The sequence below is a fragment of the Elephantulus edwardii genome, unplaced genomic scaffold, assembly GCF_000299155.1.
Source record: "Elephantulus edwardii isolate Elephantulus edwardi_28Jun2011 unplaced genomic scaffold, EleEdw1.0 scaffold00002, whole genome shotgun sequence".
NCBI classification, from domain to species: domain Eukaryota; kingdom Metazoa; phylum Chordata; class Mammalia; order Macroscelidea; family Macroscelididae; genus Elephantulus; species Elephantulus edwardii.
The window spans coordinates 32,520,711-32,545,307 of record NW_006399752.1 but is presented as its reverse complement, the minus strand read 5'-3'; the positions used below and the strand labels follow the sequence as shown (position 1 = coordinate 32,545,307).

Sequence of the window (24,597 nt, the reverse complement as noted above, 5' to 3'; positions counted from 1 at the left end):
CAGGACACTGAAGGGGAGGGCAGGACACTGATGGGGAGGGCAGGACACTGACCGGGGAGGACAGGGCAGGCAGAGGGCAGCCACAGGGGGCGTGCCTCTGGGTTGGGAGGACGGTGGAGGAGAAAGACACGGAAAGGACAACCCAGGAAACAAAGGAGGGGTCCCAGGATAGGTGGACTCAGGGGGCCCGGCAGAGCCAGCCTGGCTCGAGTGTCACAGGCCCGCTGTCTCGCCTCCAGCCCATCAGTATCTCCTGATCCCCCCATCAGCACAGGCCTGGACTCAATGCAGGTAGGCCCGTCCCTCACCAGCTCAGTGAGCCTGGCCAGGCACGCCCTCTCTGGGCCTCTGTTTTCTTATCTGACCAGTGGGGACATGAATGACTCTCCCCTTCAGGGTTCTGGTAGACAGCAGAGTCAGAGGGTCTCACCTGGAAGGATCGATCACTTTGTAGATGACCCCACGTGCAGCCGTGGCGCTCGGCAGTCCGGTGGACATGAAGTACAGCTCCCCTGGGAACGAGACACCAGGGACCGCTTTGTGAGGACAGCCCCCCACCCCCGCTCATGCCCCAAGACAGACTCCAAACTACTCAAACCCCCAGGGAAGACCTCTGCTCAGTGTGTCTCCCCAACCCCTGAACTGGTAACTGAGGCACAGAAGTGTGTCCAGATGTTCCCTAGGGCCTTGTCCAGGCCAGCCTCCAAGGCCGCCCACCCCTCGCCTCCTTCCTGCTGGCCCCGCCCCAGCCCTGCCCCCAGCTGCTCGTCCAGGCCAGCACCTCCCACTGCTGTGCACAGAGAGCCCTGTCCTCCACTGTCCACTGCAGAGTGACCTCATGCCAGGTGCCTCCCAGGCCTATTTCCTCATCCCCAAAAGATAGCCATGGGGACAGACGGATCATGCTGCGAGCACAGCCTTTGTTAGACACTGCCTGGGGGCCTCCTGTCACTGTCGCCTGGGGATGGGCCCCTCTCGCCTCAGCATTCTCTTCCCAGGGCTGTGGTGACAATGTGACAGGCAGAACAAGGTGCTCAGAAAATGTTGGCTCGCCTGCCCTCCGTCCTTTCACCGTTATGCCCATATACAGACGAGGGAGGTCAAGTGACTTGTCTAAAATCACACAGCCCGTTAAGCCAGTCCAGGAACTCCAGGAATCTGCTGTCTGACCCCATATGGACCTGGTGAAGCCCAGACACCAGCCATGTGTGACTCAACGTGACATTCAGTCATGCAAAATCCCTGCCCGTGTAAGGGTCCCCTAAGGACTGGGACAGAGGTACACCCTAAAGAGAGACTGGGACACACAGGAAAGGCAGGCAGGTGCTTGGCAGAGAATGTGTCCTTGTGAACAGGTGCAGTCAGGGAGGGCTGCTGGGAGGTGGGGTCTAAGTAGCAAAGCCCAGAACTGCACACTTGAAAACAGACTGTAACAGAGCACACCCAGCAGGGATGGGACTAGGGGCTGAGGAGGGCAGGTGTGCAGCCTGGGGTGACAGGGCGTAGGATCACTTGATGATCACTTCAAGAGCAGGGACGCTCAGGCACTTGAACAAGACAGCCCCTCCTGAAGTAGCTACAGGCCGGACCACAAATGTGCAGTGTGGCCTCTGGCTCACGGACCCTTCTCTCTGACCCCTTTGTAGAGTGGCCCTGCCTCCTGTCTGTCTGGGCAGCCTCACCCCGAGCCTTCAGGCCCTTGGAGGCCTTGGGAGGTCCTGCACAGCTGTTCCTCCTGTTGAAACCCCAGTCCCCACCCACTCTCTCTGCCTGGACCACCTTTTCCTGCTCTGCTCTGGAGGCCTCCAGGGCCACATGGGGTCCAGTGATAGATAATCCCTGATATCTGGGAGCAGACGGCAGCCTCACCTCCTGAGCCCCAGCCCTACTCCAAAGCCACATTGGGTCCCCCGCCCCACCCCCGTCTCTGGAGGACACTGGCCCCGAGGTCCTTGTTTGTAATGGGCAAGTGTGAGAAGGACGGCTCAGAGGGGCAGGAGCTGGGAGCTGTCCGAGCGCACGCCCAGCTCTGGGCCTCCCACGCCTGTGCTGTCCTGAGCTCCTGGCCCACAGAGCTCCGCCTGGTGTCCAGCTCTCAGTGTCACACAGGGGGCTCAGGAGGTGCTCAGAAACGTCACCTTCCAGTTCTGACTTGTTTGGGGGGGGGAGGACACAGAGGCCATGAGAAGGCACTTTGCAGCCTCAGGGACCGCGGGCTCGGGCTGCCCTCTGGAATCCAGACCTGATGGCTGTCAGCTCCCACAAAGCTTTCCCAGACCTGGGCTGGGGGCTCTGGGCACTGGGCCCTGCAGGAGACACCCCTCCAAAGGCCCCTGGGGCAGCTGTTTCCTAGCAACGCTGCAAACACCCGTCAGAGCCCACTGGGGCCCCTCGGCTTTTGTCCAGGGACAATCCCCAGGCCAAGGACAAAGGCAGGAGGCCCGGAGGGGGATCCAGTAGTCTGGCCTCTCTCTCTCTCTCCCCTCCCTCCTTCCTTATACAGAAAACACAAATAGACTGAATAAGAGCTGGGCATAAAAGACTGCTTAACTGACACCTGCTTTTATGAGACAGTGTGACTTCATCTATAGGCTGGGAGGAACCTGGGGGGAGGAGGGGCTTGGATGGAAGGGGACCTGGGCAGTAGAGGGACCTGAGCGGAAGGGGAACCCGGGTGGAGGGGACACCTGGGTGGAAGAGGGGCCGGGAGGAGGGGAGACCTGGTGGAGGAGGGACCTGAGTGGAGGGAGGACCCAGGAGGAAGAGATACCTGAGTGGAGGGGGGACCCAGGAGGAGGGGATACCCCTGCAGAAGAGGGGCCAGGGGGAGGGGAGACCTGGGTGGAGGAGGGACCTGGACTGAGGTGTCTGTGGGGGAGCCTGGGGTTGCCTCCCTCGCAGGTGGGCAGCACACCCCTGCACAGACCCTCTTCTGGCCAACTGCCCCAGGCTCCACATTAGCATTTCTGTCTGCCCCACGACCCTGCTCAGACATGGGGGTGGGGAAGAGGAGAGGCAGGGTGCAGGGACCACAACCATCATTTTCCAGGTGAGGAGAGGTTCAGAGAGGTGAGACCTGGCCCAGGAACACACTTGAAGGAAGGTGGCTGGGTAAGAACTGACCTACGGACCTCTCCGTCCTCAGAGGGGATGGTCAGGCCTGAGGCCCCACCCCTCAAGTTACAGGACAGGAGCAACAGGGCTCCAGGCCAGGCCTTGAGCAGGGCAGCCACCTGCAGGGGGCCTTGGAGCACTCACCAGCCTCATCCTCTGCGAAGGAGATGATGTGTGGATAGTAGTTGTTGATGAGGCCAGGGAAGGCGCACGTCTGCCCACGGCCCATGCAGACCTCACTGTAACTCCACTGGCCTGTGCCTGGCTTCTCTCGGAGGGACATGAGACGCCTGCAAAGGAGGATGAACGGTGGAGATGGTGTCCACAGGAACACCACCCACCCACCCACCCCTCCATCCATTTATCTATGTATTCACCAACCCAGCCATCTACCCACCTACCCAGACATCCCTCCATCTGTCTGTCCACTCACTCATCCATCCATCCATCCATCCACCCAGTCAACTATTCACTCACCTGTCCATCCATGCATACATTCATCCACCCTCTTGCCACACACTCATCATTCGTCCATCTATCCATCTACTCATTTTCTCACCAATTCATCTATCTTACTCATCTACCTACTCATCCACCCACCTACCCACCCGCTCGTCTATCCATCCACCCGCTCGTCTATCCATCCACGCACTCATATATCCATCCACCCACCGACTCATCTATCTACTATCCATCCACCGACTCATCTATCCACCCACCCACTCATCTGTCCCTCCACCCAGTCATCAATCCTCCACTCACCCACCCATCCGTTCATCCACCTATGTCATCCATGTATCCACCCACTCACTCATTCATCCACCTATGTTATCCATGTACCCATCCATTCATCCACCCATTACTCATCCATCTGTCCACTCACTCACCCACCCATCCGTCCCTCCACATATATACTCAACCTTTCAATGAGACCCTGCACACATAATTTGCAGGTTCACTGCAAAATGAACATGTAGGGCCCCTCACTCAAAGCTAATTACATCACAATGACAGCAGAGCGTTAACTCAAGTGCGGAGCCTTCGGACAGCGGGGGTGACTCATTTGACCACCCACACTGATGTCCACTGAACCCTCTAGGGTCAGGCAGCGCAGTGCTGCCAAACCAAGGGGATCAGACAGAAAGGCCCTTAGGACCCCAGTGACCAGGTGAGGCCCAGTGCAGCCAGCAGGGTGCCCTTCCTGGCAGGATGCCCTTGGCAGCCATTCCCTTCCTGCATTAGTTTCCTGGCCAGGACATGGAGGCCTTGGACCAGGGCTCTCTGTGGTCCTGATGCCAGTGGGAGCCGGGAATGGGCAGGACTCGAGGTTCCAATCATTTGGCTCAGGGACAGGTCGTGACTCGCCAGGACTGGGTCTACCAAGGAAAGGCTCAGGTTCCCCCCTCTCCAACTCCTGCCCTCTAGGCCCAAAGTCCACAGCTCAGGGAGAGGGGAGGAGGGCCAGAGGGATCCACTTTCAACAAGTCCCAGTCTTCACTGCATTATGCCATCATCCATGTTCTGGGCAGTGAGAACGGGCCGGGAAGGCATCCAGGAGATGGGGAGGGCCAGGAGTTTGCTGATATGACTCGTGAGGCCTCCGTAAGGGCCACACCTGCCCAGCCACACCTGGAGAACAGCCATCTATGCATACATCCACATGTGTACACACACGCATGCACGCACACACACTCCACTTACTACAACAGCCCCTCGGAGCCCAGACCCAGACGGATGCTCTGGGTTGCAGGCTGACACCACTGGGCTCCACTCACCCACTCATGAAGTCCCCAAAGATGTAGAGGCCATTAAGGTTGGGGTACTCGCAGCCCCGGTACACGTAACCCCCAGTGACTGACTTGCCCATCTTGTGTGGGTAGGCGAAGATGGGCAGCACATCATCTGTGGAGGAAGAAGCCAAGGTCAAGGTGAAGGTGTGGGCTTAGTGGGCACAATGGGGTGTGGATGGGGAGGGCCTGAGGGGGACCGTCATGGGGTTGCAATGAGTTATTGTCTAGAAGATGCAGGCCTGGGGGTGATCACAGCATGGTGGGGGAGTTCTATAAAGCAGGTCCCCCAGCTGGACCGTGAAGCACCACTAAGGAATCCTGGGGGCACGGAGGGCCCAACCTGGGTCAGGGTCAATGAGAGATGGCTGGCTCACAGCTGGTGAGGGTATCTCAGACCAGGGGTTCTCAGGGAGGGATGCAGGGCACAGTGGTCACCCAGGCAAGTGCTGGAGCACAACACGTGGGGTTAATTTGGGCCTGGGAAGGGGGAACCAGAGGAGGGACCCAGGGTGACCATTCACCGAGGGAGGTGCGGGCCCACAGCCCACAGGGTGGGAAAGGTCCCAGGACTGGACACCCTGGTAGGGGTGTGGGGCACACGGTCACCAAGGAAGGTGAAGGCACACAGCCCCCAGGGGGGAAAGTACCCCAGGACTGGGTGTCCTAGTAGGGGTGTGGGGCACGGGGTCACTGAGGGAGGAGTTGGCACACAGCCCACAGGGGGGAAAGGACTCAGGACTGGGCACCCTGGTAGGGGCGTGGGCTGTGCGGTCACCGAGGGAGGAGTTGGCACACAGCTTGTGATCGTAGCACTCGAAGCCTTCGCGGGCGCGCCAGCCGTAATTGCGGCCGCGCTCCACCAGGTCCACCTCCTCGAACTTGTTCTGGCCCACGTCACCACAGAAGAGACGCCCACGGCCTGCACCCGTTGCGGGGTCCCCACGGTCGAAGGAGCAGCGCCACATGTTGCGGACGCCCAGTGCATAGACCTCAGGCCGAGCGGACGGGTCACTAGCGAACGGGTTGTCAGGTGGGATGCGGTAGGGCGTGCCACGCTCCGTGTGGTCCACGTTGATACGCAGCACCTTGCCCAGCAGGGATGACCTGTGGGCAACAGACAAGACACAGGCTTTAGATCAGCCGCGTCAAGCTCCGGCGTTCTGCTACTACAAAGATCACATCCTTCGTCATCGTCGTTGTTGTTGTTGTGTGCCATCGAGTCAAGTATGACTCAGAATGACCCTATGAACAAAAGATCTGAACCTAGTCCTGTCCTGTGCCATTCTCACACTTCCTGACACACAAGAGCCCACTGCAGCAGTCACCAAGTCAATCTACCTGGTTGACAGTCTCCATCTCTTTCACTGACCTCGAACCTTCACAACATCATGTCCCTCTCCAAGGAATGTTGTTGTCATTGTTATTAGGTGCCGTCGAGACAACTCATAGCGACCCTATGAACCAAAGACCTGAGCACTGTTCATAGAGTTTCCGGAGGCAAGCCATTTCGGAAGTGGATGACACTCCTGCTTCCAAGCTTGTTTTAATCGGGGAGCTCCACCAAACACTGTCCACCGTGGGTGACCATTATCGCATTTGACACATCAGTATCAGAGTGTTCAGCTTCACAGCGAACACGAGTTACCTCTGTACAGCAATGCACAGACCAGTGCTAGACCACCTAGAAGAAGGTTTGACAAAAACCAATTTGAACCAGGCCTGAGGGTCGCAGATTAAAATCACCCACCTTGGGCTTGGTAGCATAACTTTCTGTCCACTAGGGCAACGTAGCTCTCTCTCTCTGTTGTCATTGCTATTGTAGTTAGGTGCTGTCGAGTCACAGATGACTCAACCATTAGAAAAATAAAATTACTGCATCCTTAGAAACTCTATGGAACAGCTCTCCTCGTTCCTCTAGAGTCGCTATTGTTGGGAACTGACTCAACACCACACAACAAAGAAAAAAAAAAAAAACACCACACAACAACAAAACATGGGTTCTATTATGGTCCCATTTCACAGGTGAGTTAACTGAGCTCAGCAAGGCTGAATAACCGCCTAGCTGTAAGTGGATGCAGTCCAGACAGGCAGACCTCAGAATCTCAAGCTACTTCATCTGCCTTTCCTGTACATGACACTGAACTGTAAAATCCGAGTGGACCACTCAACTCTGCCTGCCTACAGGGCTGGACCACATGCTGACCATTCCACTGGAGAATGCCCCTCACAGGGGCCAGTATACAGTAGGTGCTCCCTAAGTGACTCAACCAATGGTTGTAATAAAAGCCTAGTGCACAGCACAGTGTGCAGACCCTGGGCTGAGAGAGGGGTGACACACCAAGCAAGGTTTAGGGAGATGACTTGTCAGGACCCCCAGCAGGCAGGTCGGGCAGCCCTGGACCAGGCCGTGTGGAGTGAGAGGAGACCAGAGGCAGGTCCTCGGCCCGGGCAGCAGGGGCCAGAGTGAGGCTCTACCATCCTCCCAGCTGGGGCCAAGGACCTTCCGGGTTTCATTCGCCACATGACCAGAAAAAGAAGTGCTTGAAGACAGCATGACAGCATGCTACAGTCTACGACCTGTGCTCCGATGCTTCTACCTACTCCATAGTTCCTTTATTGTTACCATTTTGTTGTGATCTTTATCTGAGAGTAGAGTGTTCTGTGAAACCTTTCGTAAAGCAGCGGTGTAAAGTGAGTAAACAGCAGTTGTTATTGTTGTTGTTATGTGTCACTGAGTCACCTACAAGTACCTCCTCCTACATACAACAGCTGTGAAGCCTGCCCTGTCCTGAGCCAGTCTCAGTGACTTACCTATCCCCATGGCCCAGTTACTGTATCAATCCATCTCCTCAGGGGTCTTCCTCTCCCGTGCTGCCCCTCCACACTTCCGAGCATGATGTCCTTCTCCGGGAATCGGTCCTTCCTGGCCACATGCCCAAAGTATGTGAGACAGAGCTTCAAACTCCTAGCCTCCAAGAAGAAACTTGGTTTCACCCTCTCCGAGACAGATCTATTTGTCTTCTTGGTGATCGATAGTATGTTCAAGACTCTTCTCCAGCACCACGACTCAGAGGCATCAGTTATTTTGTCATCCTTAGTCATTATCAAGCTCTCTGATGCATAGCAAGTACTTGTGAAGACCATGGCCAGGATTAAGCACATTTTAGTCTCTAGTCTGACATCATTGCTTCTCAGTACTCTGGAAAGGTGCCTGAAAGCAGATTTACCTAATACAATTAATCTTTTCATTTCTTGACGGCTGGTGTCAAAAGTTTTGATTGTAGAGCTGAGCAAGCTGTAACTGTTAACAACCTCAATCTCTTCTCCATCTAATATGGTGCTGCCAATTGGCCCAGTGGTGAGAATCTTTGTCTTCTGATATTGAGCTTCAATCCATATTGAAGACTACAGTCCTTGACCTGGGGCAAGTGCTTCAAGTCCTCCTCAGTTTCAGCAAGATTGTGTCATCTGCATAACGTCGGTTGTTGATGAGTCTTCCTCCAAACCTAATGTCACACTCCTGCTCATCAAGGCCAGCCTCCCGAATGATCTGTTCTGCACATAGACTGAAAAGGTGTGGAGAACTTTATGAACTTTGCAAGTAAGCCAGTATAAAATTTAAAATTTTTTTAAAAAATAAAAAGTATGAGACAAGCTGCATCCCGACTTACTACCTTCCTAATTTTGAACCATGCAGTATTTCCCCGCTCTGTTCTGAGCACTGCTTTCTGGTCGAAATATAGGTTTCACAGAAGCACCATCAAGTGTTCTGGGATTCTAATTCTTCTCAAGTTTAAACACAGTTTGTTGTTGTCCACACAGTCAAATGCTTTTGCACAGTCAATGAAACACAAATAGATATCCCTCTGGTACTCTTTGCCTCCTGCCAAGATGCATCTGACATTGGCAATAATGTCTCCAGTGCCACCACCTCTTCCAAACCCAGTTTGTGTTTCTGGTAGTTCTCCGTCAATGTACTGTTCCAGTCATTTCTAGGCAATCTTCAGCAGGGTTTTGCTTGAGTGCATTATGAGTGACATTTTACAATAATTTCCATACTATCTTGGGTCACCTTTTTTTGGAATGGGAATAAATATGGATCTCTTCCAGTCAGTTGGCCAGGTACTTGTCCTCCAGATTTCTTGGCACAACCTGGTGAGCATGTCCAGGGCAGCATCTGTTTGTTGAAATAAGTCAACTGGAATTCCATCAATTCCAGGGGCTTTGGCAAAAAATAGCCAAGTCCTTCAGAGCAGCCTGAACTTCCTCCTTCATCACCATTCCCTCTTTTTCTTATTTTGTTTCTTGAAATTGTTCTGTGTCAGCCAATTCTTTTTGGTACGGTGACTGTATATTTTTTCTATCTTCTTTTAATGCTTTGTAGATCACTCAAAATTCTGCCCATAGCATCCTTAAGTATTGCAACTTGAGGCTTGAATTTGTTCTCTAGTTTCTCAGCTTTAAAGTCGCAGTTACCATTCATTTATACGGGAAATTGTTAAACATTCCCAGGCTCAAAAAAATCACATAACAAATAACACGCAGAGCCTAAAATAACACTAACCTATCACACTTGCAGGACCCCGGTGGCACAGTAGTGAAACATTTGGCTGTTAACTGAAAAGTGGGCTCTTGGAACCCACAAGTCACTCTTCAGCAGAAAGAGGAGCCTGTCTGCTTCTGTGAAGACCGACAGCCTGGGAAACCCACAGGGCTTGTCTCCAGGAGAGCTAGGAGTCAGAATTGACTGGACAGTAGTGGGCTTGGGTACAGTGCCCACAGGCACAGCTCAAAGCTCACAGCTGGAAGCTGAGATGCTGAGGGTAGTCCCCAGGGAACAGGGGGCCTGGTGGCACTACTCTCACTGCTGGGGCATGTGCTGCATCTTTCTTCACCTCAAAATTACCCTGGACACTAGTTTCTCTTTTCATCTTTTTTTTTTGGGTAGAAGTGAAAATCCTCTTTGGATCTTTCAGTGAGCCAAAACAGAAGCTAATGCTGGGGTAAAGTGAACTTTGGAAAAGCAAGGGGTATTCAGGTTTTTTTTTTTTTGGCTGTTGGTCAAGGCAAGGCTGGTGTGTCTGGGCACCTGCTGCACCTGTGCACCTCGGCACCCTCACCCAGCCCTGGTCCCCAGTTCCCATCACTGAAGACACTTCCCAGCATTCCTTCTCAACAGCTCATCTTCATTCCTCTACGGCTGGGCACGGCACTGGCCACAGCACACTCCTGCCCGACCATGGCCACACTTCCCAGGTCACCACACACCTGACTTTACTACGACGTGATCCACTCCTTGGTGGCCAAATTGTGCCAACATTAGTTCTGTCCACTCATCTGAAAATCTTTAAGTTCTATTTTTCTCAACTTTATCTTTAAACATATTCTAAGCCCAAGAAAGTGAGGCTGACTCTTAACACGGCCCCATGTGAACCCAAAAGCTGCAAGCTGGGAGTCTGGTAATTACCACCATCAGCGTCATCCTCGCTATTTTTACTTCCCTAGTTGAGGGCTGAGGGAACAGAGTTGGTTGCTCTGACATGCCTACTGTCTCTGTCTGCACCCACGGGACTATGTGTGTTTGAGCATGTGCATGTACTACACATATACTAAAGTGTGTCCCTGTCTGTCATCTCAGGTGACAGAGAACCCAAGAGCCCCGTGGACCAGGTCCCTCTGCATTCTGGGAGAAGCCCTTCCCCTCCTCCAACCCCAACATGCTGGCTGGTCTTCTGAGCAAAGCCCACCTCTCCTCTGGTGGCCAGAGCTGTGTGGCTCACTGCCTGTCACACAGGATAGCCTTCATGTCTCAAGTCATGGTCCACGGGGAGTGTGACTCCTTACTCCTCTCCAACTGGTGGGAAGGAGCCCCCTGCCTGCGGTCTCAGCAGCTGAGCCACTACCACACTCCAAAGCCCTTTCTCCTGCCCTGTGCTGCTTTACAACCCCTGCTGGTCTAGTGTGTTGTGTGTCATGGTGACAGCTGGAAGGTCTGCAGTTTTAATCTATCGATGTTCATGGAGTCAAAGGTATGCTGTCTCCTCCTGTGAGGATTTACAGCCTTGGGAACCTAATGGAGAGTCCACCATGAGTGGGACGGTACTCAAAGCTGCAGGTATGGTTTCATTTGAGTTTGGGTTGGGGTTGGAGTTGGGCTGTGTTTAGGGTTGAGGTTGGGTTTAGTTTGTGTTGGAGTTGGAGTTGGACTGTGTTTAGGATTGGAGTTGGGTTGTGTTTAAGGTTGGGTTTGGGGTTGGATTGGGTAGGTTTGAGTTTGGGTTGGGTTGGGGTTGGAGTTGGGCTGGGTTTAGGGTTGGGGCTGGGGTTGGGGTTGGATTGGGTAGGGTTGAGTTTGGGTTGGGTTGGGATTGGAGTTGGGCTGGGCTTAGGGTTGGGGTTGGAAATGGGCTGTGTTTAGGGTTGGGGTTGTGTTGATTTTGGGTTGGGTTAGGTTGTGTTGGAGTTGAGATGGAGTTGGGCTGGGCTTAGGGTTGGGGTTGGGTTTGGGGTTGGTTTGGGTTGGGTTGAGTTGGGTTAGGTTGGGTTGGGTTTGGAGTTGGGCTGTGTTTAGGGTTGGGTTTGGGGTTGGGTTATGTTTCGGTTGGGTTGGGTTGGGGTTGGAGTTGGGCTGTGTTTAGGGTTGGGGTGAGTTGGGTTGGGTTGAGTTAGAGTTGGGCTGAATTTATGGTGGGAGTGCAAGTGGGGGTTGGGGTGGATTTAGGTTGGGTTGGGTCTGGATTGAGTTTGGCTTTGGCTGGGTTTACGGTTGGGGTTGGGCTGGGCTAGGTTTGGCTGGGGTTTAATCTGCTCCGTTGGGGAAGTAATTCCTCCTTCCAGAATGAAAAGAGAAGCTGGGCACACAGACAGGTCTCACTTGCTTTGCTGCTACTCCCTCTCTTTGCTGTGCCCCCATTTGCTGCACCCTTGCTTTGCACAACTATAAAAACATGTTCTATTTATTGCAGATTGAAGATGTGTGGCAACACTCACGAGGAAGTCTATCAGTGGCATTTTCCCAGCATCACATGTACCCTTCTCTCTGTGCCACATCTTGGTACTTTCTCCTGATGCCACTGCACACCTAGTCGACCACTCTCTCAAACTCATCACCACAGAATCTCTGAGTAATGACCATCGGTTGCTTTCTATAGGCTGTGAATCTTTATGGAAGGACATTAACCATCTTTCTCCCACGGAGCAGCCTGTGGATCTGAACTGCTGACCTCTTGATTAGCAGCCTGACACCTTCCGTGACACGCCACCAGAGACCCTCCAATGGACCACCATTTACAGCGAACAGAACGTTTTTGTACCCTAGGATTAGGCTCACTTTGGTATGATATCTACTTTATTTCAGACGTCTGGAGCCAAGTCTGTGTTATCTCTGAGGTCCGCTTGTCATCAACCAACCCACTGACCCATCAAAGCAGAACATACTTGTTTTGGGCATTCCCAAACTTTCCAAAGGGGTCTCCAGCCATCCCGCCGTCCCCGGTAAAGATGTAGAGGTAGCCATCGTCCCCAAAGAGCAGCTGTCCCCCGTTGTGGTTAGAGGCCGGCTCTTCAATTTCCAGGATTATCCTAAAAGAAGACATCATTGTTATTCGCTGCCATTGGATGGGACTGTCTATGCTGGCCCCATTCACAAGTAAGAGAAATGCTGCTCTGTGCCCCACCCCCATCCCCGGAAGGGCTGGATAGCTGTTTTGTTTACTGCCATCAAGTTGGGATCGACTCATAGCTGACCCACCAGTAGGTCTGAGACTGTAAATTGTATAGGAGAAAACTGCCCATTTTTCTTCCTCAGAACTACTGGAGGCTGGGAATATACCCTGAAGAGACCATAGCTGACATCCAAGCAGATATATGCACACCCATGTTTATTGCAGCTTTGTTCACAATAGCAAGGAGTTGGAAACAACCTAAGTGCCCATCAACAAACGAATGGCTAGAGAAGCTGTGGTATATTCGCACAATGGAATACTATGCTGCATTAAAAAACAAGGAACTCATGCAATATTATTCAAAATGGTTGACTCTGGAGAACATTATGCTGAGTGAAATATCCCAGTCACAAAAGGACAAATATTACATGATGCCACTGTTGGGGAGAGACTGAGTAAGATGGGTTCAATAATGTATACTGCACTGAAACAGAGGAGGGAGAAAACTGTTTAAAAGAGATATATAACTAGGTATTTCTGTCATCACAGGAGACTAGAGCGAGGGCTACATGGTGGAGGGGACCTGGGGGAGGGTTTGTAAAACAATGAAAGAATCTTTTCTTTTACTTTTCCATAATTTTTGGACTCATGTACTTATAACTTGTTAGTCAAATTTGTGCCTTCTAGGTTGCAACACCCCCATGATACATCTTCAAGGATATGAACATGTACAGCCAAGCACAATCAATAAGAGTGCATCTAAATTCCAAAATCAATCTCCATAATAGTCTATGTGTTTCCTACTGCCAAAGGGGCCCTCTAGAGTAGTGAGAGAAGATCTTCACCCTGAAACCCACAGCGTCCCTTTTCAGCAGGAAGTAGCTAAGAGAATACGCCATCCCCTTTTCCTTATGACTCAGGGTGAAGTCTCTCTCATGGAGGAGTGATAGGGAATGGCAAAGGACACACTGACAAAGAAGATTAATCAGAACTGGCTTTGACAAGCACTGTGGCATTTGGACAAGAACAAACTGGGAGGAGGGTAGAGAGAATAGTGCAACAAGGAATGAATGGAAACCCAAAATCTCTGTAAATGTTTATGAAAATTAATAAAATATAGAAAAAAAAAACTACTGGAGGATTCAAAACATAAGAGAGGTGCAGCTTTTGGGGTGGCAATGCGACTCCCTGAGCAATACAACAGCGGAGCTCCTTGGCCTGGTATAACAGTCACTTGTAAGAGCATGAGAATCAAGCTTTCTCTTTTTGCTCTGGCTGCCAGGAAGCTCAGAACTAATACTGCAGAATGAGATCCACGTTAGCCGTGACAGCAAGGGTATCTCTTTCTCCTTTCCGTGCTTTCAGGGTTGATTTTCGTTTTGTCAAATGTGTGCTGTGCTGTTATATGCCTGTTGTTGAGGGCTGTCGAGTCGAAACCGACGCATAGCTGACTCTCCAGCAGGTTTTCAGAGGCACTAAATCTAACGGGAGGAGACTGCCATCCTTCTCCTGTGCAGCAGCCAATGGATTTGAACCACGTGCTTTGGGGGTTGCAGCGCAGCTTCTTACCACTAGGAATTCCCAGTATTAAACCCCACAGATTGAATTACCTAAGGAGCCTGGTGGTGCCTTGGCCAAGTAGATTATGGGAAGACCAGAGATTTGAACCCACCAGTGACTCCGTGGGAGAGAAGACCTGGTATCCTGTTCCCTTAAATATTCAAACCCCACCTCTTTCTCTCACAGAGCAACTGGGCTTGGGTTTGAACTGCTGACTTTTTGCTTGCCAATCAAGTACTTTAACACTGCATCACTAGGGCTCCTCTCTGTAAAGATTACAAACCCAATGGAGCCGTTCTCCTCTGTCACACGGGGTTGCTATGAGTCAGCATCTACCTGATGCTCTCCCGCAACCAACAACACATTCTGTAAAGTCACCTTGACATTGAATTCATAAAAATAGCCAGTTGCACTGCAGGAACTCTGGCGATGATGTGCTGGGTGCTTCTGGTCTCCAGCAGTTACAATCCCCCAGCAACTCTTCAAGAGAAAGATGGACAGTCCCTCCTGTAACACTCACAGCCTCAGACACTGGACACCCACTATGCATTAAGATTGGCAGGATGGAGCAGGCTTTAGGGCTGTTGTACACAGGGTGGCTGTGAGCCGCAAGCAACTTGACGGCACATAACAACAACAACAACGGTACCGAGTTGTCACGTCGTGAAGAGAGGAAGACCCTCAGTGAGAGGGTTTGACAGTCGCTCTAACAATGCGCTCACACAAAGCAGAGGTTGTGAGGTTGGCAGGGGCAGGGGTCCACCCTGCTGCACACAGGGGTCACTCCATGGCACGTCACAGCAGCCGCGTCCTGCTGCGGGGACATCCTTAGAGTTCTGGGGGCACCAGGGTTCCTTACAGCCTCTGGTCTCATTTCCATCGGGTGATCAACACGTAGCCTGGCTTTGCGTGGTTTCTGTTTAAAGCTGCTATTCCATGACATCACTGAGTCACTAACATTGAATTCACAGGCAACAGCACTTTCACTGGTGCCAAGTGAAGCTGACCCAGCATGCCCCGCTTCTCTGTGAGGCATCTCACACCTCCTCCGCGCATCAGCTACGTCTGGGGACCACGACATCATGTGCAGAAAGCAGGGGAGGAAAAAATAGCATTTGCCGCCAGTCAAGAGCTGAAGCCCAGCATCTCTGCATTCAGCCACAGCTGGGCACGAGGGCAGCTCCTGCTTCCTGCTGGCCCGTGCCTTCCTGCAAACGACTGTGTCAGGGCCATGAGCACCAGCTTGAACAGAAACCACCTCAGCAGACACTCAACTAGGAAATCTAGACGAATGCAGGTGGCCCCCAACTGATGGAGAAATGTTGGGCCTTGAAGGCCAGGTCCAGGCATCGGGACTCGACCCTGTGACCCTGTCCTCCGTCTAACTGAGCTATGGTGGCCCAGCAGGTCAAGCACTGAGCAGCGGATGAGGCAGTCTGCTCTGTTAAGACTGTCCGCTGCGGAAACCCTCTGGGGCCGTCCTGCTCTGTCCTCTGGGGTCACTATGGGCCAGGACCAAGCTGATGGCAGCAGTTTTGTTTGGGTTTTTACTGTGTCCCAAGGAGGACTGGTGGCACCGCCGTGAAAGCACCCTGTAGAGGTGGAAAGGTTGGCAGCTGTAACCCACCAGCCACTTGGCAGGAGGCAGGTGGGGCCGCCTGCATCCGTAAAGCGTTGTGTGCTGGTGGTGGTGGGTACCGTGGAGTCAGAACTGACTCACAGCTGAGCCTCCAGCGGGTTTTCAGGGTACATCTCACAGGAAGAAAGTGGAGCAGCTGGTGGGTTCGAACAGCCTGCCTTTGAGTTGGCAGTGCCCCTCTTTGTCCCACGAGGTCACCAGGGGGATCCCTCACACAGAGGTAGAGCCCTGGAAACGCTGTGGGCTGAGACCCATCCTGCTGGGTCACAGAAGGTCAGAACTGACTCGAGGGTACTGAGTCTGGTGATCATGAGGTTCAGCACGGGGGGTGACGAGGTGACACTTGGGTGGCCCCAGGCGCAGGCTGCCCCCCGCCCCCGCCTCCCCAGGGATGCCACCTCTCAGAGCCGTGGTCCACGGAGTTCACGTCGTCCTCGGCGAGTCTGAATTCACTGATGCGGATCCACTCCTCGAAGCCCACGCCCACGGAGTAGTACACGTAGAGCCTGCCGTTGTGGCGGAAGCGCGGGTGGAAGGCCAGGCCCAGGAAGCCCCGCTCGTCGCCCTCCCAGGGCGAGGTGAGCACCGCCCGGCTGATGTTCAGGAAGGGTCTCTCGAGACGGGCGCGGCCCGGCAGGTAAGCCCACACCAGCCCCACCTGCTCGGCCACGAAGAAGCGGTGGCTGCCGTCGCGCGCGTGGACCATGGCCACGGGGTTGCGCAGCCCGTTGGCCACCTCCTCCAGGCAGAGCTGCAGGCAGCCCTTGGCGTCAGCCACCACCCGGCCCAGGTTGGAGTTGAGGTTCTCGTTGACCAGCAGGCGTGGGAAGCAGTAGTCGGCGTCGTCCAGGGCCAGGTAGCGGCAGAACTTGGCGCGGTTGCCCTCCAGCGCCCAGAGCTCGCGGTCGGCGGAGAGGTGGCGGAACAGGCCGCGGCACGTCTGCCACATGTCCAGGCAGTAGTCCTCACACAGCCCGGGCACCGAGCGCAGCGGCGTGGACGGGTCCTCGGCGTCGTACAGGTGCGCTGCGTAGGGCGAGCATTCCTGCAGAGGGAGACAGGGGGCTCAGGGATGCCACCTCAGCGTGGCCTCACCGCTCTGGACCTCAGGCTGCTGATCCGTAAAATGGGGAAAACATTCTACCTGCTACCTGCCTGTCACCCTGGTTAGCATCCACGACAGTAGCAGCCCTGCCGCTAGAGACCTGACCAAGGGCCTTCTTCATTTGCTTTGAGGCTTCTCTGAGAACAAAAGCCCAACCTCACTACTACAGAGCCTCTGGGGGTGCGACCAAAAGACTGCAGGTTCAAGTCCAATCAGGGGTGCCTTGGGAGAAAGGCCTGGCGAGCGCCATCTGAAAACCCGATGAGTGTGGTTCTGCTCCGACGCTCACAGGTCCGTCAAGGCCTGGGGTCACCTTGACGGCAGCTGCGTGTGGGATTTATCGCTGCCGTCACTAAACACAACCACAGTGCTGCCTAGAGGCCGGGGGGTGAAGCTCTGGCTCACGTACTCCCAGCACGTTGTCAGGAGGGGACAGTCCCTGCAGAAGGAAACCACGCTGGGGAAGGTGGAGGGTCAGGAAAGAGAAGGCCTTCAACGAGACGGGTCGACAAGGTGACTGTAAATAGGCCGGTGCGTGTCAGAGGTGGGGAGGATGGCCCAGGGCAGGGCTCACCTGTGGGGCTCAGAGGGTCGCTGCGAGCCACAGACTCCTGCAGGGCCCCTAACAACAAGGATACCAAGAACGGGGAGCTCTGGGGGCCTACAGGGTGAAGAGCTGCACTGCAATATGCACACCCTTGTTTATCGCGGCTTTGTTCACAACCTAAGTGCCCATCAACAAACGAATGGACAGAGAAGCTGTGGTATATTCACACAATGAAATACTACGCAGCACTGAAAAACAAGGAACTCATGCAATATTATTCAAAATGGGTGACCCTGGAGGACATTATGCTGAGTGAAGTATCTCAGTCACAAAAGGACAAATACTGCATGGTGCCACTGCTGTAAAACAGGACTGACATCGGGGTTGGGGGGGAGACTGAGAAAGATGGGTTCAAGAATGTATACTGCATTGAAACAGATGAGGGAGAAAACTGTTTAAAAGGGATAGGTGATTAGGTATTATTGTCACAACAGGAGTCCAGAATGAAGGCTGCATAGTGGAGAGGACCTGGGTGGAGGGATTGTAAAACAATGAAAGAATTTTTCTTTTACTTTTCAAAGAGAAGAGTGTACTGGGGGGAGGGGTGGGCAGGGAGAAAAGTGCAACAATGATTGAATGGAAATCCAAAGTCTCTGTAAATTTTCATTGAAATTAATAATAAATTTAAAAAAAAAAGAGTTGCACCGCCAACTTAAAGGCAGGTGGTTTGAATCTACCAGCTGCTCTTCGTACAAAGATGGGCAGTTTCCTCCCGCGCAACTTACCGGCTTTGAAAACTCGCTGGAGAACCCGCTTTGGGTTGGTTCTGCCTCAAAGCGACTGACGACTAAGAGCCCGGAGCCCCATCGAGCGCCCAGAGGGCAGGCTCTTCTACACATTCCTCCTGTATATGTCACCCCTACTTCAGTTTCCACTCCTTCACTTCATTCACCCTCCCCACGAAGACCCCTTCCTCAGAGAAACTCTTCTGGACTCCTTACGCCTCCTCTCTTACTGTTGGCCTCTGATTCTGTCAAAAATCCCTGCAATTGTTCCCAGACATGACCGTAAACCACGAGAAACGAATCTGTTCCCTTGTTGAATGACTGTCTCAGAATACAGAATCCCAGAGAGCAGGACGCTTGCCAGTCTTGTTCACTGCTGTCCCCAGCAGTCTAAGACAATTTGCGGGAGCCCTGGTGGTACAGCAGTGAAAGCTCTCAGCTGTTAACGTCAAGGTGAGCAGTTCAAATCCACCAGCGTGTTGCTGGAGGAAGATGAAGCTCTTTACTCCTGTGACGATTCAGACCTTCGGGAAGCAGCCCTGTGGGGCCTTCAGCTTTGTCCTGTTGAGTCTCTGTCAGTTGATTCGACAGCAGTGGCTTTGGCTTAAGACGATTTCCAGCACACGACAGACCATATCGGAAGCAGGAGAAGTATCCGCTTCCTAAACAACACGCCTCTGGAAACTCCAAGAACTTTGATAAATGTCAATAGTTCTAGAAAGGCCTCAGGACTTATGTTCATAGGGTCACTATGAGCCGAGCTCAACTCGACGGCAACCAACAACACAACAACAACTGGCCACAGGTAGACATTAGTCAAATGTGCCTAATATGTAATCTGTGATGACCCCTGAGGAGCCAGTAGCAGGTGAGCTGCCCCTCAGCCTCAGGGCCCAAGAACTCCCCATCTGGTCCCACCTCCTCGCACCTCTGAGCCCTAGCACGTGCTGCTCCCCTTAGCATGGCGGCCGACCCTCCTCCGTCCTGTACGTGTGACCCGCCCTCCTTCTCATCTCTGGTTGGAAGAATCCCAGGCATGACCGCTACAGCAGTAACGGATCCCAGCAGATCAGGGACCCGGACCGGGGGGTCCACGAGGACCCACACTTCCTCCCGCAAGCAGCTGGCCGGGAGATCTACCACCACTCATTGTACAGACAAGGGAGTCAAGGCTTTGAGCAGGAGGACATCCTACGAACCTCACAGAGTCACAGCCACAGAACGGACAGGCTGGGGTCAGGGTCAGGCTGCCTCCTAGCCATCTGCCCCCAAGGCCCTGGTAGGACCCTGGGCACCTCTCTGGGCCCCAGCTCACAAAAACCCAGACCCGCTTCCCTAGAGCCAATCCTGCGGAGAACAACCCCTCGTGTAACAGGAGAGCTGAGCTCTGTGCGCTTTCACAGCTGTGGCCTTTCTGGGCCAGAGTGCCAGGTGTTACTTCCCAGGCTTCTCTGGGTGAATTTGAACCTCTGACTTGGTAGTGAATAGCTCCCAGGCTCTCCTCCCTGTACCCTGCACAGCTCTGTAAGAGGTCTCCCCCTGCACTCTGCCTTGCTGTGTACCCACATCTGACACCCACCTGCTCTGAGCTCCCCGGACAAAGTCCTGCTTCAGGCCTCTCTATAGGGAGGTGCTAACAGCTGACGTGCCTCACACGGCCAGCACCAGTGGGGGAGGCAGTGACTGCGGTGGCAGGTTGCCACTCAGCCTGTGTTTGCAGGCCCTGGGCCAGCGGCCACTCTCCAATTACAGGATTGTGGCTTCGGGTGACAGCAACAGCATGTTTCCAGCCCCTTCACCACTGCGGGGAAGTCCTGTCCCAACAGGCCGGTCGAGGGCCCCTGAGTGTGCCTGCGTGCTGTGGTCTCTGCCAGTCACTGTCCCCACACCGCATGGAGGGTGGACCACATGCACATCCTCCACCAGGGATGATGGGCCGGACGTTGGGGCCCAGGTCCTCGTGTGCACACTTCCACTCCAAGGTTCCCCAGCAGCCAGGGCGGCCTAGGGGAGACCAAGGGCATGCACATCTCCTCTGAACTCTGCAAAATCCAGCTGTCAGGACCCCTACTTCCTAGACATGGCCAAGGGCTTAGAGGACACCCACAAGGGGCTGGGCCGGGCTGGCCGGGCCTCCTGGCGCCAGGCCAGTGCTCTTTCTAGAGATGTCAGGAGAATTTCAGTCAACACGTGCTCCCAGATGCCAGACACCAGCCTTGGCTGGGACTGACTGCCCCCTCCAGAGGGAGCAAGGGGGGTCCCAGAGCCAGGTTGCGGGTGTCAACACCCACGCACCAGTCCAGGGTCGGGCCCTGACCTGTGACACACTCACACACACAGTTCAAGCCCAGGACCGGCCAGAGCTGCCCAGAAGCAGGGCATGACCAGAGGGTGCAGCGTCTCTTCTGGCAGCGGCCTCCCACCAGTCAGCAGAGGGGTGGCCAAAACCCCAAGCAACGCAGCTGCTGCCCACCTGTGTGCCTGGGGTGTCCCCAGCAGCCACGGGTGCCTGTGACTCACAGCCCTTCGCCGTCCACTACCATCCCTCAGGAAGGCCGTGTGCACACGATGTCCTTCCAGCCAGATGTCCTGCCTCACCCACTTCTGACAAACTCCTGTTCACGAGTCAAAGCCCCGCTCTTCCTCCATTCTCGGCCCCCTGGGGCCCTCGTGGGCGTTCCCACACAGGCCCTATCACCAGCCCTAATCAATCCCATGCTGTGGTGTGAGCTCACATCTGCTCCCGTCTTGCGTGACCTGCTGAGCTCAGACTGAGTCATGGGCCTGCTGGACTACCTGTGGGGGGGACTTGCAGGGAAAGGTGGCAAAGTGATTAAAAGAATGGACACTCCCCTGTGTCCTGGGCACACTCACCACACCCCCATCCCTGCATCCTTGCAGCCAGCCCCAGGCATGACTGGAAGACCCTGAGACCACGCATGAGTCTGTACAGTTAACACTCAGACAGCATGGGCTTTCAGGAATGCCCACAGGACCCCTCCTCCAGGAAGCCTGCCCTGACTTGAACCAGGTGACCGTGCCCACACAGTGTTCTGTGGCCCCTGGGGACCCTTTTGCACGTTCATAAGCACCAGTGCAAGCCTGTCTGCTAAGCTGAATGGGGCCTTTGGCGGTCAGGACAGTACCCGGCAAAGCCAGACCCTGGACTCCCGGGAACCTTCTGGAAAGTCCTCTGCACACGTGGTGATGTGGTTCTTGGACAGGCGCACTCCCACGTGTGGTCATGAGGTCAGCGCTAACCAACACACCGGGAACCTGGGCACCAAGCACCACAGAGGCCTCCTCCACATGGCACCGGCCTCGTCAGTGCACAAGGGCCGGGTCAGCATGATGGTGGCAGCAAGGACCGCCGCCCTCTGTGCCAAGGGGCAGCCTGGACATCTGGAGGGCTGTGCTGTCTGATGGGGGGGGGTTCCAGGAGGACCACGGTGTAAGATGAGGGGGGGTCCTAGGAAAATTGTGGTGGCTCTAAATGGACTATGGGCATCAGATGAGGATCCCTGGAGGACAGTGAGTAGCAGATTAGGGTCCTCAGAAGACTGGCATGAGATGGGAGGTCTTCAGAGGACTGTGGGGTCAGATGAGCTTCCTAAAGCAGCTGTCAGTAGGGATATGTGTTGACAACATCCCTTGTCTGGAGTCTGTCTCCGGAGGGAACTGTGAACGCAGTCATTGACTGAAACCCGTAAATAGGATGCGGCCACCACCCGATGGAAATCCGGGGATCTGCGTCCAGGGCAGCTGAGGTGCTGGCCACAGTGGTGTCTTCCTTGGCCGCTCCTCGCCCTCCCCCGGGCCCTGCCAGGGAAACCACAGTCCGACCTCTGCTGTCCTCCCCAAGCTCACTCCAGACGTGAAGTCACTCCAAGAACCAGGCGCTGGCCCCTGGCCGGCTGTCCTGGGAGGTTCAGAGGACAGACAGAGCCTCAGTGAGGGCCTGGCTCAGGACTGACCTCCCATCTGGCCTCTCACTGCAGAGCCTGGTGCTCGGTAAACAAATGTGGGGGGAGAGTCAGGAGACCTGGTCTCAGGAGAGCCTGGCTGGGGAGGGAGGGTGGCCAGGTCACTCTGACCCCTCCTCACAGAGCATGGGGATCAGCAGAGACCTCCCCTAGGCAGGCTCCCACCTTTCCAGGTACCCTGTGCATCCAAGAGCATCCCAAGACCCCTCTCCTAGCTATTCTCAACTTGCCCTTTGTAAAATTGCAAAAATATACCTAACAAAAACATCTGCCGTTTCAACATCTATGTGTATGATTCAATGCATGAATTGCGTTGATCACATTGTGCAATCACATTTGTTTCCAAAATTTTCCATCACCCTTCGCAGACTCGGTGACTCTGAGGCTGTACCTCCCCCGGCTCCCCACCCACTCTGGGGACTCTCCCCACCTCCCGGGGACTCTCCTCCCCCCGCAACCCCTGGCTCCCTGAAACTCGCTGTCACTGGGATCAGGCGCTTCTGATCCTTTGCGTCTGCCTGCTTCTGTGTGCATCATGCTTGGGGGCCACCCAGGATGTCGCACCCCAATAGCTGTACTTTTCCTGATAGCTGTTCACTTGTTTGTCACCCCAAAGCAAAATCCACTGCTGTGAAGTCACTTCTGACTCCGAGTGACCCCACAGAACAGAGGGGGGCTGCCCACAGGGTTTCGGTGGGAGATGCAGTGTGCCTCACCCTCCTGAGCACTGCCTGGTGGGTTTGAACCGCTGATGTGATACTCAGCTGCTGCACCACAAGGCACCTTTCCCCACTCCCAGCCCCTCTTCCTTCCCACCAGCAATGAGTGTGACCCGTGTCCTCCCCTCGGCCACCTCTGAGCTACGTGACCCACCTCTAAGTCCCTCCCACTTTCTGGACTCTCCCTGAAGGGAGGTGAGAGCAGTTGAGGAAACGCAGTGGGAGAAACTCAACACCACCTGGGCCCCAACTGTCCTGTGGGGACTGACCCATAGCTGACCCTCCAGCAGATTGTCAGAGGCTGTGAATCGGACCAGAAGAGACTGCCCGTCCTGCAGAGCAGCTGATGGATTTGAACTGGGTGCCTTTGGGACTGCAGCTTCTTACCACTAGGGCACCAGACCTCCCTGCTGGTGGCTGTTTCCTGTGGATTTACTGCCTCTGAAAACCCACTGGAGAATCAGCTATGGGCCGGAATGTGCTCAATGGTACATAACAACAACCACCCCATCCGGTATCTGAGGCTGTAACAGGAGGAGACTGAGCACCTCCGGGGAGGGGAACAGCTGGAGGATCTGACTCCCACCTGGCGGTCAGCGGCCCAGCCCTGCACAGCACATTACCAGGGCTCCTTGCCAAAGTTCCTTAGAAAGTGGTGACACCAGGATCAAATCCTAGTGCAACTCGCTCCAGCGCTTCCCCTACTCCATGCCTCTGTCCCTGGGCCACCTGACGCCCAGGCCCTGTGCTGACTCTTCCGGACCCTCCACCTCAGGTCCTGCTTCCAGAGATCTTGTTTCAGACGCACTGTCAACCCAGGGGGTCAGGTCATTTACCGCAGGACCAGACCCCACCTTAGCAAGACACCAAATGGCTAAGAAACAATCCTCTATCAGCAATGAGGATCCCCCTCTCAGAGAAAAATGGGGCACAGGCTTGACCACAGGGTGTCACTGGGCCTTGAGTGAGAAGACCACCTCATAAGGTGGGGTCACTGGCCAGGGAACGGGCACAGCAGCAGAAGCAAGAGTGGGTGTGTGGGCTCAGTGGATGTCTAAGGACCAGCATGTTGGAGTCCAGCAGGAGGGAAGGACTGGGGGGGGGGGCTTCTCTCACCATGAGCCCATGGTGGTGCAGGGGCCTCGCCCTTGGCCCAGCCTGCCACCCCGCCTCCCCAGGACAGCGCCTTCCCACCTGGTACCCCGACAAAGACCTGGCGCTGAGGAGCAGACTCCAGGGGTTTCGGGGCAGAAGAGTCTCCAGTCTCTGATTCGTGGCATCATCTGACATGCTTTCTGATTCAGGAGGGGAAACTGAGGCCAGCACCAAACTGCGCGCCCGGCCCAAAGCCCAAGCCAGGGGACCCCCACTCCAGGCCACGTGGTCAGAGCCCGTCTCGGCCCCCTCCCAGAAGGGAGACCAGCCCGACGAGGCCCGCGCGTGCGCCAGGTGCCCGCCCCGCGCCCCGCGCGCCGGCTCACCTGGCACAGGAGATCGAGAGCGTAGCCGGCGCACTCAGCCCACTGGCCGGCGTCCACGCGGGCGGCCAGGGCCCCGAAGCGGCGGGCCAGCGCCGCGTCCTGCTCGGCCGTGCAGCAGCCGAAGGCCGAGTACTGCTCGCAGAAGCGCAGCGGCTGCGGCGGCCGGAAGGGCGGCCTGAAGTCCAGGCACTGCGGGTGCGCGGCGGCCCC

At 54.8% G+C, this 24,597-nt stretch overlaps 1 protein-coding gene across 1 annotated transcript in view; it reads right to left on the bottom strand.

The window, feature by feature from the left end:
* The window catches only part of HHIPL1 (HHIP-like 1), a 35,383-nt gene extending 10,792 nt beyond the window's left edge, over nt 1-24,591 (bottom strand). The window contains exons 1-7 of the mRNA XM_006879170.1: nt 24,388-24,591; nt 16,166-16,812; nt 12,342-12,485; nt 5,680-6,008; nt 4,890-5,016; nt 3,259-3,404; nt 431-512 (exon numbers count right to left, since the gene is read on the bottom strand). Of these exons, the coding sequence (XP_006879232.1) occupies nt 431-512; nt 3,259-3,404; nt 4,890-5,016; nt 5,680-6,008; nt 12,342-12,485; nt 16,166-16,716 (1,379 nt within the window). The 5' untranslated portion in view covers nt 16,717-16,812; nt 24,388-24,591. The remainder of the gene's footprint in view (nt 1-430; nt 513-3,258; nt 3,405-4,889; nt 5,017-5,679; nt 6,009-12,341; nt 12,486-16,165; nt 16,813-24,387) is intronic.
* Between the last annotated feature and the right edge of the window lie 6 nt (nt 24,592-24,597).